The 14194-nt window shown below is 40.9% G+C and overlaps 2 protein-coding genes across 9 annotated transcripts in view; one reads left to right on the top strand and one right to left on the bottom strand.

Annotated features, from left to right (window-relative positions):
* Window positions 1-14194, bottom strand: part of pctp (phosphatidylcholine transfer protein) — a 148036-nt gene that overhangs the window by 98821 nt on the left and 35021 nt on the right. Inside the window, exon 1 of one of the 8 annotated variants that reach the window (XM_069929641.1) lies at window positions 2994-3105. The exons of the other annotated variants lie outside the window; for them this stretch is intronic. The gene's annotated coding sequence lies outside the window, so the exon portion shown is untranslated. Of the gene's footprint in view, window positions 1-2993; window positions 3106-14194 lie in introns of those variants that run through there. 8 annotated transcript variants of the gene reach the window in all.
* smim36 (small integral membrane protein 36) lies at window positions 2738-3099 on the top strand. Its single transcript, XM_069929652.1, has one exon. The coding sequence runs from the start codon at window positions 2738-2740 to the stop codon at window positions 3017-3019; it is 282 nt and encodes a 93-aa protein (XP_069785753.1). The 3' UTR covers window positions 3020-3099.

A 14194-nucleotide genomic window follows, 5' to 3' on the forward strand; every position in this document is an offset into this window, starting at 1 on the left:
CCAGTGGGAGGTGGTGCTTTTCTCTAATTATCACAGATTGGTTTGAGAATCTTGTGTCATTTCCCAGCTCTCTTCCCCATGAGAGTCATTAACACGCAGTTGAAGTCCTGAATGTGAAGACATCTGGAGGACAGAATTGATTTATAGGTTGTTCAGGAACCAAGTGAGCTTTTCCAATCAGACCTGAACTAAACAGTTAAGTCATGTGCAGACTTAGCTATTTTTAAAAAAATGTAATAATCTTCTCAGATCTGGGAAGACCAGCTTTTAATACTTATTTCTAACTGTCAATGAGAATATAATGGTGATCCATCTTCCAAAGAGTTACAGGATTCAGTTCCAGTGATGAAAGACAGCTGATATTTTTCCAAATCTGGATTATGTGCAACCACAGGCCATCATGCCAACCAACCTCCATGCCATCAACTCCACCTGCACTTCTGACTGCCTTGGGAAAACAGCCAACATATTAAGAATTAATACACAAAAGTGCTGGAGAAACTCAGCAGGTCCCACAGCATCCATGGGAGCCAAAGATATATAAACAATGTTTCGTGCCTGAGCCTTTTATCAACATAATAAGAGACCATCCAACCCTGGTCATACTCTCTCCTCTCCCTTCATGTTGGCCTGAAGATGCACAAGTTTCTTTCATGCTGTTATCAGACTTGAAGAAACCTCTCATAGTAAAAGATAATCTCACAAACCCTTTCTCATCTTGGCCTTAGTACTATTTTAACTGTATTTTTCTCTGTAACAATATACTCTGCATTTTTTTTTCCCCTACATTTTGCACTCCAGCATGGTTTAATTTTCCACAGTATCTTATTTCACGTGATAATATCAATTCAATCCAATATTCCAAATATCACCAAGCCAAATTTTATATAGTTGTAATAAGATTTCCTTACTTTTACTCTCACCACCCTAACTGCTGAATGCTGCAAGCCTTCCTTGCCACTCTATCTGTGTTGTCACTTTCAGGGATATAATAGACTTGCACCCAAAGATCATCAATGCTCCGAAGGATCCTGCCATTTACTCCATATGTTCTGCTTATACTTGACTGGAGTCTCTGTTCCCTCTATTGACAACACTACTGGGAGTGTTACCTAAATAGAGCTCAAAGAATTATTGAGGATCCTTTCCATCCAACACACAATATCTTTGACCTATTACCATCAAGGAGGTTCAGGACTATCAAAATCAGGATTGTCAGGCTGGGAAATAGCTTCTTCCTGCAGGCAATATCCTGCAACTGAGTAAATAATTTCAAAGTATTTATATAAACTTATTTTAAATTGTATCTTTATGTATATCATGCATTCATGTGTGTGCGATCATGTCTCTCCATCCATCATGATCCCTGATCCTCTGAATTGTAGTTGTTGCCTCCCCTGTTCTCCTTCAGTGAAGGCTCCATCTTTGAGCTGAGACCACAGTCGATGTTAAGTTCATGGTTATACAAGGGAAAAATATTGAAGTGGTTTCCCATTGCTTTCTTCAGTTGCAGTGTCTATACTGGACGGGTAACACTGGCCATTGATCAACAGATTCATCTGCCCAGCATTTTTAGTTTTACAACCATAAATTCCAATCTGTAGAATCTGCTTATAAAAGCCATCCATCTACAATCCATGACTTCACATGACCCTGATCAGGAGGCTAAACAGATACTACACCTTACCCAAGGGTGAACTGTAGGCTATCGGACGGAAGGAGCACTTTATACCTCCTTTTGCTGAGCAATTGCACAGCACCAACACTGTATATATGTGATTATTATGTGCTGCATATTGTATGTGCATCTGTGTGTACCATGGTCCAGAGAAGCACTATTTTGTCTAATTGTCTAGTCAGATGATAACAAACCTGAATTTAACTCTCAAAGTTTAACACCTCACACTTGTCCAGATTAAATTCTACCTTATTTCTCTGCTTCATATTTCCAACTCCCTTAACAACCTCCTCACTTTCCATCACTCCAATTTTTGTGTCCTATTCAAACTTCAAAAGTATATATATAGATCCCTGTAGGACATCACTAGTCACAAGTTGATATGTATTCAACGTACCAATCTTATTTTCTTCTATGGTTCCAAATTCCTCCTTGTTTAGTATGAATGCAACCTGTAACAAATAGTTTTACTAGGGTTCCTTTGATGTCACAGCCTGTCACTCTCACTTCACCAGTGTCGTTCAACTATTTTGTCCATGTATGCAATGAGGTCTGGAGCAAAGTCTCAAACTGGAATTTATCTCAGTCTTCTTGTATGTTCCCCCTTTTAATCTGTCACTTGCATCTCACATACTGTTCACCAAATCAAACACTGCACTAAGATGCTTATGGTTAGGTCAGAGAAAATGTGCCCTCCATGTCCTTAAAACACATCCAACAAATGCCCACAACCTCTTTAATAATAGCTGATACACTCTCTTTGGATTATACTGTATTACCACACTGATTATGATTGTTTGAAATCCATCTATCCTGATGTTTTCTGGCTTTTCAAATCTGCAAAATCAGATTTCTATTTGCTGATGGTATCCCACTTTGAAATTACTTAAGTTATTAAACTGAGCAGTTTAAATCTCTTCTATTCAAGCTCTGGGTCAGAGATTAGGTATTTTTATCACAAAGTCAGCTTGCTCTCACTGGATAATGTAAATGTATCGACTTCTCACAATTTGTGATAAACAAGTTCCAATACTGAACACAGAAGTATAGAGAGAACCAATGGAATTTTACTTGGAGATAGATCCTGTAACATTGAACCTGATTATACTTGTTGCAAGTTACGTGATTCTGCTTTTGGTTTTCCTTATTTCTTGCATTTTATATGACTGCAGAGGTAAAGACCCCAGTAAGGAGTATGGTCCTGAAATGGACAAACCCATTCAGTCTCCAATTCAATTGGTGGTGATGCAGAACACGGTGGACGCTCGCCTCAGTGACAATAAACCTACAAACACAGAAAATAAGAAAGAACTACCAGGGTCTCGAAGCACTTTGGTCTAGAAGAATTATAGGACAGTCTGATGGCAGTCTCCAATTTCCACTACACTTTGATGAAGATCAACAGCTATTCCAAGATGACTCTTCAGGTAAGTCACTGAAGTAGTCTGCAGTGTAAAGTATACATTTAAGCATTAGATATGGTCAAGGTGGGCACTAAGAGACCCTTTCTGTACTGTACATTTCAATGATTCTATGAGAATTGTATTTATTGAATACAGGTAATATTAATATGCATACTTAACAATAACATAGAACTCTAGAGCACAGAAACTGACCCTCCGGCCCATCCAGTCTATGCTGAACTATTATTATTCCACCTAGTCCCATCAATTTGCACCTGGACAATAGCCCTCCACACCCCTTCCATCCATGTACCTATCCAATCCTCTTTTAAATGTCAGAATTAAACCTGCATCCACCACTTCTGTTAGCAGTTCCTTCCACAGTCTCACCACCTTCTGAGTGAAGAAGTTCCCCCTTAAGTTCCCCTTAAACATTTCACCTTTCACTCTTAACCCATATCCACTTGTTCTGTCACACCCAACCTCAGTGGAAAATCCATGCAAACCTCTATTAAATCTCCCTTCATTCTCCTGCGCTCCAGGGAATAAATTACTAACCTATTCAACCTTTCACTATAATCTATTCAACCTTTCACTATAGCTCAATTATTCAAGTCCCAGCATGTATAGCAAGAGCTCACAAACACTACCAATTAATAGATTTAGTTGTGTTGACTAAAGGAGGTAAATTGGTTAGAATATTATTACAAATTTTTCATTCACTTAATTAACAATTTAACCAAATACAAAATCTCAGTCAATGTCACCAGCTGCATTATTTGTTCAAGACCTGCAGAGCACAACTGTCTGACTCAATTCAATTGAGATAATAAAAATTTATTGACACCTTTAAATCAACATAAATCTTTTAATTTCTTTGAAATGCCCGCAGCATAAAAGAGCAGCTCAAGTCACACCATTCACCCACATGAAAAAACTGGTACAAATGTAATTTTGAGAAAGTTGGAAAAGGGCAAGCAAAAGTTTGAAGAAGAGATTGGAATGGCTGAAATCTTTAAGACTGTTGTATCCAAGTGGCAGAACACTGAGTATCTCATGTATGCCAATGTAGAGTAAAGGAAAAAGGGTGGTGGGGGGGTGGTGGTGGTGGTGGAAGGAAGCAGATATGAAAGAGAGGACCTAAGTATTTGTTGGACTGTCAAAGATGGAGGAGACAGGCAATAAAATGGAAACTTGACAGTACAATTTAAATGTTTAAGTTTCAGGTCAAAAGTGCTAGGATTTCATCTTTTTTGATGAACTGTATATGAACTGTATATAGGTTGCACATAGTACCAATAACTTGTCCGTGAACTACTCTTTGCAGATGATGCCGCTTTAGTTGCCCATTCAGAGCCAGCTCTCCAGCGCATGACGTCCTGTTTTGCGGAAACTGCCAAAATGTTTGGCCTGGAAGTCAGCCTGAAGAAAACTGAGGTCCTCCATCAGCCAGCTCCCCATCATGACTACACAGAACTCAAAACGGTCAACCAGTTTACCTACCTCGGCTGCACCATTTCATCTGATGCAAGGATCGACAACGAGATAGACAACAGACTCGCCAAGGCAAATAGTGCCTTTGGAAGACTACACAATAGAGTCTGGAAAAACAACCACCTGAAGAAACACACAAAGATCAGCGTGTACAGAGCCGTTGTCATACCCACGCTCCTGTTTGCTCCGAATCATGGCTCCTCTACTGGCATCACCTACGGCTCCTAGAATGCTTCCATCAGCCCTGTCTCCGCTCCATCCTCAACATTCATTGGAGTGACTTCATCACCAACATTGAAGTACTTGAGCTGGCAGAGTCCGCAAGCATTGAATCCACGCTGCTGAAGACCCAACTGCGCTGGGTAGGTCACGTCTCCAGAATGGAGGTCCATCGCCTTCCCAAAATCGTGTTATATGGCAAGCTCTCCACTAACCACCGAGACAGAGGTGCACCAAAGAAGAGGTACAAGGACTGTTTAAAGAAATCTCTTGGTGCCTGCCCCATTGGCCACCGCCAGTGGGCTGATATCGCCTCCAACCGTGCATCTTGGCGCCTCACAGTTCGGCGGGCAGCAACCTCCTTTGAAGAAGACCGCAGAGCCCACCTCACTGACAAAAGACAAAGGAGGAAAAACCCAACACCCAACCCCAACCCACCAATTTTCCCTTGCAATCGCTGCAACCGTGCCTGCCTGTCCCGCATCGGACTTGTCAGTCACCAACGAGCCTGCAGCAGACGTGGACATACCCCTCCATAAATCTTCGTCCACGAAGCCAAGCCAAAGAGTACCAATAATCATCAGGTCCCCTGAAAAGAATCATGAAACAGACAAAAAATTTTAAAACAGTGCTGGTTGACACCCAGAATCAAATGATAAAACTAGTGCAGTTCATAATAGGAGTTGCATGAACAGATTCCTACTGCCATATCGGTTGTGCTGATTGCTGTGAAGATTTTCTCTCTCCTGAACACAAAGCCAGCCAAAGAGTAGTGCATAAAAAGTTGTCATGGAGCAGAGGGAAAGAGCAAGTCATGCATTCACATGGACAAACTCCCAAAATGACTGCCTGCCTGATTAGTAAGTGACAAAATACCACTGAGATGCAGAGATAATCAAGAGAATAAAGAACAGAATACAGCTTGATATGTACAGTACAAAAATGCAATGATCAGTGAAGAGACAACACTTTAATTGCTTTCTCAATGTTGATAGTGATTTATTCCTAATTTTCTTGTGAGCGTCCAATGAAGCTTTCACATTGCATCCAAAAATTCCAATTGATGCTTGAGAGAGGAGCACAACCTGTGTGGTCATTAGTGCAAGACTGATGATAGAAATCATCGCATGCAAATTCAAATGCAGATGTGCCCATACCAATTTTCTAATGAGAAAATGGCTGCTAATATAATTTACAGCATATTAAGTTGATTTTATGTGTGATTTGTACATAAAAATAGGTGCTATTTCCTCCAATTTCTAGTCTTAGGAATCAACATCCTAACTGTTGGGGATATTGGTGAGATTCACCCAGCAGGCTTTAAACTAGACTGGCAGGGTTGGGGATGGTGGGATTGAAGGAGAAAGAGAAGGAGGGAGAAAGACTGAAAAGGTTAAGGAAAGCAAAAAAGGCAAAGGACATCTGCTGAGTTGAATGGGATTGTAACAGATAAACATCGATAAGACGGGTACACTTTGTTGTGTTTATTTTAATGCAAGAAGCCTGACCGGGAAAGTGGATGAGCTTAGAGCATGGACAAGTTCCAATCAATGGCATATTGTACCCATAATGGACACATGGTTAAAGGAGGATTGGCAACTTAATGTTACAGATGTGATAGGAACAGTGGGAAGAGAGATGGGGTTGCAATGTTTGTCAAGGAAGATATCATGCCACCTCCCTCCATTTGCTGTAGTGCCATCCCTCCCTTCTCCATCTATTACCTCTTGCCTGTGGGCTTGTGGTTCCTCTCCTTGCCCCTCCCCCTATCATTTTATTTAGACACCTGCCTACATTTTGCTAGAAGGCTCAAGCCCAAACGTTGGTTATCTTTGCTATATAGTATGCTATTTGACCTGCTGAGTTTCTCCAGCATTGTGTTTTTCCTAGAGATAACATTGTAGTCTTTAGAGAAGATATTGCTGGAGAACTATCATGTGAAGACAGTGTGGATGGAAACCAGGAACCAAAAAGGAGTGGTCATCGTGACAAATGTATACTATGGGCTATCAAATAGTCAACAGGAGCTAGAGGATCATTGCTGATGTCTATAAAAATAGCAAAGTTGATCTTGATTTCAACTTCCACAACATAGGTGCTCTGTGGTTACTTAATGTATGGAAAGGAAAAGGTTGAGAACTACTGGTCTATGGCATATCTGCATCAGTAGTCTTAGATCATATCAAAGTGAAATCTACGGGTTCCAGACCAGGTACATCCCAGAACATTGTGGGAAAGCAGGAAGGAAATTGTTGCGGCCTTGAAGGCATGTTTAACTCATTGCTGAGGATAGTAAAAATTCTAGAGGATTGAAGGATGGCAAATAATGGGGCCATTATTTATAAAAAAAAAAAGGACTGTAAGGATAATCCAGGTTACAGATCTTTTAATCTGATTTCAGTGGTAGGAGGGAATTCTGAGAGATGAAATCAATATTTGCATAGCCTGGGGAATATTAATGCATGGAAAGTCTCGTCTCATGAACGATAGAATATTTTTGAGAGATGATAAAGAGGGTAGATGAGGACAAGGCAGTTGATGTTATTTAAATGGATTTTAGTAAGTATCCTCAACATCCATTGGAGCGCTTTCATCCCTAACGTCGAAGTACTCGAGATGGCAGAGGTCGACAGCATCGAGTCCACGCTGCTGAAGATCCAGCTGCGCTGGATGGGTCACGTCTCCAGAATGGAGGACCATCGCCTTCCCAAGATCGTGTTATATGGCGAGCTCTCCACTGGCTACCGTGACAGAGGTGCACCAAAGAAAAGGTACAAGGACTGCCTAAAGAAATCTCTTGGTGCCTGTCACATTGACCACCGCCAGTGGGCTGATAACGCCTCAAACCGTGCATCTTGGCGCCTCACAGTTTGGCGGGCAGCAACCTCCTTTGAAGAAGACCGCAGAGCCCACCTCACTGACAAAAGGCAAAGGAGGAAAAACCCAACACCCAACCCCAACCAACCAATTTTCCCCTGCAACCGCTGCAACCGTGTCTGCCTGTCCCGCATCGGACTTGTCAGCCACAAACGAGCCTGCAGCTGACGTGGACTTTTTACCCCCTCCATAAATCTTCGTCCGCGAAGCCAAGCCAAAGAAGAAAGTAAGTATTTGACACATGGGATAGGAGGTCATCAGCCAACTGGATAAAAATTAGCTCAACGAGAGGTCAGAGAGTTGTTACAGAGAGTAGTTTTTCAAACTGGATGTCAGTGACCAGTTGTGTGCCTCAAGTTTCAGTTCTAGAGCCCTTGTTTTTTATAATTGTCTTGGACAAGGGTTTGCATTATTAAGTAGGGGCTAATGTGGGCAAGTGGGACGAAAGCAGGAAGACATGTAGTTGGGCATGGACAAGCTTTCCTTTTGGACCTGTTCCATGCTCTAAGACTCTATATGAATCAGTAGAGATGAAGTAGCAAGCAAACGGTACTTGGAAGAGTAAACAATACTGGTAACAAAGTTTTGGATAAGAGACAGGACATGCAAGCAGTAATCATGCTGAAAATTACAAAGGCATAATGGAAATTCCATCAACAGGTAGGCTCAAGTAGGAGAGGTTCTGCTAAAAGAGACAAACCAACTTGCTAAACCAAAAGCAAATTGGCAAAAGGTTAAAAGGATCAAGGAGATGAATGAATGGCTCAGTGATTGGTGTGGAATAAATGGCTTTCAATTCTTGGTGCATTGGCATCAGTACTGGGGAAGGAGAGAGACGTTCTGCAACTGAACCACGCTGGGACAAAAGTGAATAATGAGGGAGGTAAATTAAAATCAATATTGGAGGAAATCTCAAATTCTAAAGATCAACAACAAGGAAGCTGTGTATTAAAGTGATGGGGTTAAGAATGGCTAAATAATTCCAGGAAGGGAAAGAGCTAAAAATCAAATAAATGATTAATAGATTTCAGCCAAGAGAAAATGGAAAATAGTTTTGTGGTGGAACACAGTACTACGGGCATGTCCTCACTGGGCGGGCAAGCTGGCCTGCCTTCTGTACCTGTAGCCCCTCCCCATAAGATCACCTAATATAGTTTGAGAGCCCTTGTCTCTTTCCTCATACCTGCCTTGGACATGAGCCAGCAGCATGCAGAAGCATGCCTGGCTTTTTTCTGATTAATAAAGCCTTTGACTGCTTGCTTTGTATCTGGGGGTGGTCATTGATCACACTACAACTTAAAATAATTATGGGAAATCATGTTGCAGCTGTCCAAGATGTTAGTAAGGGCATATATGGCATATAGTAATTTCCAGAATACTGGAAGGGCATGAAAGCTTTGAAGTATGAGTAGAAGATTTTCACAAGGATGTTGGCTGGATTGGAGTATATTAATTATAAAGAGAGATTGGACAAACTTGGATTGTTTTCTCTGGGAGGCTGAGGGTGAATTGTTAACAGCACATAAAATTATGAGAGGATTAGATAAGATTGGAGATGTAGTGGTCAGTGAGGAAGGCTTTCAAAGCTTGCAGAGGATCTGGACAAGCCAGAAAAATGGGCTGCAAAATGGCAGATGCAATTTGAAGTGGACAAGTTTGAGATGTTGCACTTTGGGAGGACTAAACAAGGTAGGGCAGACATGGTAAACATTAGGGCACTGAGGAGTGCAGTAGAACAGAGGGATCTTGGAACACAGATACATAATTCCCTGAAAGTGGTGTCACAGATGGATAGGGTTGTAAAGAGAGCTATTGGCATGTTGGCCTCCATAAATCAAAGTATCAAGCATAGGATATGGGATATTATGGTGAAGTCGTATAATTAGGCCAAATTTGGAGTATTGTGTGCAGTTTTGGTCACCTAATTACAGGAAAGTTATCAATAAGATTTAAAGAGTGTGGAGAAGATTTACAAGGATGTTGCCAGAACTTGAGGAACTGAGTGAGTTACAGGGAAAGGTTAGACAGGTTACTTTATTTCCCTGAGCATAGAAGAATGAGGGGAGATTTGATAGAGGTATCTAAAATTATGAGGCAGATAGATAGAGTAAATGCAAGCAGGCATTTTTCATCTGAGATTATGGGCATGGGTTATGGGTTAAAGGTGAAATGTTTAAAGGGAACGTCGGGGGAACCTCACACAGAGTGGTGAGATTGTGGAATGAACTGCCAACTGAAGTGGTAAATGCAGGCTCAATTTTGAAATTTAAGAAAAAAAATTGGATACGTATATAGATGGGAGGGGTATGAAGGGTTATTGTTTGGGTGCAGATCATTGGGATTAAGCAGAATAATAGTTCAGCACAAACTAGATGGGCTGATGGGTCTGTTTCTATATTGTAGGTTTCTATGATTTTTGGATAGATTGTACCGAAGTATTCTATACTGAGCTGCTATCGACGTTGGTGTGCACGTTGTGGAATTGCTGTACATGTTGTCGACTTGAGGTATATACTGGGAAGTTGAAATACACGCTGTGGAGTCGAGTGCAAGACTGACACCTCCAGGACACAGGAAGTGACATCATCAGTGATGTAATCAGGCCAGATTAAAAACCTGTATAGGATGCAGATCAATTTTCCGCATTTTCCATAGCACGTCCGCCATTTTGGGAACCGGTTTGCTTGCTGGTAAGTGGGTTGCCACATGATTATATTTTTCTCAGGTGGGAAAGGTCAAATATTAGAGGGCATAGGTTTAAAATGAGAGGAGAAAGTTTAAAGGAAATATGTGAGCTAAGCTTTTTACAGAGTTACAAGTGCCTGAAATGCACTGCCAGGGGAGATGATGGAAACAGATTCGATAGCAACATCATAGGCATTTGGACAGATACATGAACAGGCAGGGTACAGAGGGATATGAACCATGTACAGTCAGATGGATGAATATAAATTGGCATTATGATTGGCACAGACATGGTCAGCTGAAGGGCCTGTTCCTGTACTGTGCCACATTTTATCACATTAAGATGTCTAAAAAAAAAAGTTAGAATTACAAATCTAAATATTTGCAACTAAAGGTATTTGTTAAAAGGTGGATGAATTAACAAATTGGTTTAAGTTGTTATGCAATTGCCATTATAGAGATATGGCTGCAAGGTCAGCAAGACTGGGAGCTGAATGTACATTCAATATTTAGAAAGTACAAGAAAAATGGAAAATAATGTAGTGAGCATTATTAATAAAAGATGAAGTCAATGCAGTAGCAAAGAGGCTATTAGTTCAGAAAATAAAGGTGTGGAATCAGTCTGGATCGAGCAGATATGTGAGTTGTCTATGTTCCTCCAAACGATAGTGGAAATGTACCAAACAGGAATCAAACACATGCAGCTGGTTAACACAGCAATCATGAGTAACTTTAATTTACATAGAGATTAGCTAAATCAAATACCAAAAATTCCTACAGGATGGCTTTTTGAATTAGATTTTGAATACCCAACAGGAGGAATAGGTTATTGTGCAATACAAAAGAGTAATTTAATCCTGTTGACCAGGATCCATTAGGAAAGAATCACCATATAATGAAAGAATTCTTCATTAAGGTGGAAAGACATAGAATATGAAAACAACCTGTTCAACCTACCAAGTATACGTCACTCAGTGGATGCCCATTCAAAACAACCTGTTCAATCTACCAAGTATACGTCACTGAGTGGATGCCCATTCAAAACAACCTGTTCAACCTACGAAGTATACATCACTCACTGGATGCCCATTCATATTAATCCCATTTTCCAGCACTTCACCAGAGTCAAGAGAATGGGGTCGACCATAAGATCACAGGACAGAGGAGCAGAAATAGGCTATTAAGCCCATCGAGTTGGTCCTTCAATCATGAGCCGATCCATTTCCCAACTCAGCCCCACCTTCCCTCAACCTTTGGTGCCCTGGCTAAGCAAGAACTTATCAGTCTCTTCCTTAAGTATACCCAATGATTTGGCCTCCACAACTGCCTGTGGCAACAAATTCCACAGATTACAAAAATTCCTCCACATCTCCATTCTAAGTGGACACCAGGGCCAATTAAGCTAGTGTGGGACCTGTGGCTACTGTTATAAAGGGGCCCTAAAGTTAAAAAATATACAAATATTAAAACATCTAGTAGTTTAAAAGAGAGAATGAAAGGGGCAAGTAAGACACCAAAGAAGAGAGATGAACTCAAAGCGATAAATCATTGTAAATGCAGCCTCGTGCATTTTATAAATGGATACAAACATGCAGATGAAGCAGGTTTCAAGGGTAGTCGGTGGCCAGGCAAAGGGGAGAGGCAGCAGGGTGAAGGACAAAGAGTATTCAGCCGAATATCTGGTAGTGGGCAACAGAAACCCTAGCAAAGGGTCTTGTCAGATGCTCTGAAAGTGGCTGGAGACCTGCCTGGCCATCAGTACCAGTGGCTGTCCCTGCAGAACCTCTGCTCTTGCTCCAGGGATGAGAGCAAAGGCAAGTCCACTGAAATGTTGGGTTTGAATAAAAAGGGAGACAGTTGCCTGAAAAACACGGTCTACTTGGAGCATTGCATCAAGAACCCCAAGGACAGCATCAATGTGGATTCCTCCAGTAAGTGAACATAATGGCCACAGTGTGGCATCAACAGCAAGGAGTATCTTTAGCTTGATGTTTTCGTTTGAAATATCACAACCTGTTCTTAAAGTTAGCTGCTGCATTTTTTTTTACATGTATTAACAAAGAAACATTTATCAATGGACTTGAATTGAAGGCCTTATGCAATAAAAAGGAGATAAATGGATAGCACTGATTCAGAATGTTGAGCTGCAGCAAGATCTGTCTTGTCATTGGTTTGGAGGTGAAGAAGTGTAATTGATTAGGGATCCATCAGAGAAATCGACATAGGCAGGATTGCATGCTTAATATCACAATTACCACTGGATTTCTCGCTCATTCAGTGTGGAAAATTAAAAATCAAAATAATGTACTTTCGAACAATTAAACTAAACAATTTCTCTTTTTCATTCTCACTACTCACTTAAAGTCATTTGATTATAATCTGAGTGAAGATTTCACTCATTGTGTGTATTTTTGATAAGTAGTTTTAAATTAAACTTTCAGAGTGATAGAATGGACTTGTTGATTCTTTTGCATCCGTGCCTCTCTCTTAAACGTTTATTATCAGTTCTTTGATTGGAGGTGTTAGAATCATCTATAAGCAACTGTAATATATTTTTTTTAAACTGCAGTTTTATTAATAGAGCAAGCATTTAGCGCTGGACCCTTGAAAATGGGGTCTCATAGCATATGCTGGTTTTGCTACTATGTCATTCAGGCACTGGTGGTCATGCTTCAATCCTGAAGCTGTGCCCTCTTGTCCTAGACTCTCCCATCATGGGAAACAACCTTTCCACATCTACTCTGTCCATTTGAAATGCTTCAATGGCATCCCCCCTCATTCTCCTAAATTCCAACAAATACAGGCTAAGATCCATTAAACATTCCTCATTTGAAAACCTTTTCATTCCCGGAATCATCCTTGTAAACCTCCTCTGAACCCTCTTAAATGTTAGCTCATGCTTTCTAAAATGAGGAGCCCAAAATTGCTCACAATAATCCAAGTGAGGTCCCACCAGTCCCTTATAAAGCCTCAACATTACATCCTTGCTCTTATATTCTATTCGCTTGAAATGAATGCCAGCATTGCATTTGCCTTCTTCATCATTGACTCAATCTGCAAGCTTTCCTTCAGGCTATCCTGCATGAGGACTCACAGGTCCCTATGAACCATAGAACATTACAGCACAGAAACAAGCCCATTCAGCCCTTCTAGTCTGTGCTGAACCATTTTTTTGGCCTGGTCCCACTGACCTGCACCCAGTCCAAACTTTGATATCCTTCCTTGCTCTCCACACCACCACCAATTTTGGATTTATCTCCAAAATTACAAATCAAGTTAACTACACTGCCATCCAAATTGTGAATATGAATAACAAACAGCAGTGGTCCTGTCCTAACCCTAGGACACACAACTGGACACGGGCCTCCAATAAGAAAAAGCATCCTTTTACTAAGCTAGTTTTGAATCCAGCTCACCTTTGATTCCATGTGATTTAATCTTTCAGACTAACCTGCCAAGCAGGACCTTGTCAAAGGCCTTGCTGAAGTCCACATATGCAGCATCTGGCTTGCCCTCATTAACCCGCATGATCACCTCTACAATAAAACTTTAACAGGTTCATAAGACATGATCTACCATGCATGGAGTCATGCTAATTACCTCCAATCAGTCCCAGTCTATCCAAACGTTGGTAAATCATGTCCTTCAGAATCCCCTCCAGCAATTTTCCAATCATTGATAAAAATTTCAATGGCCTATAGTTGCCTTCGCTGGTCCTGCTGCCCCTTTAAAGTAACAGCACAGCATTAGCCACCCTCCAGTTTTGCAGCACTTCATCCGATGTTGAAGATGATGGAAAATTTCTCAGGTCTTCCACAATTTCTTCCATAGCTTTCCT

Source organism: Narcine bancroftii, chromosome 3 (genome assembly GCF_036971445.1).
Source record: "Narcine bancroftii isolate sNarBan1 chromosome 3, sNarBan1.hap1, whole genome shotgun sequence".
Taxonomy (NCBI): Eukaryota; Metazoa; Chordata; class Chondrichthyes; order Torpediniformes; family Narcinidae; genus Narcine; species Narcine bancroftii.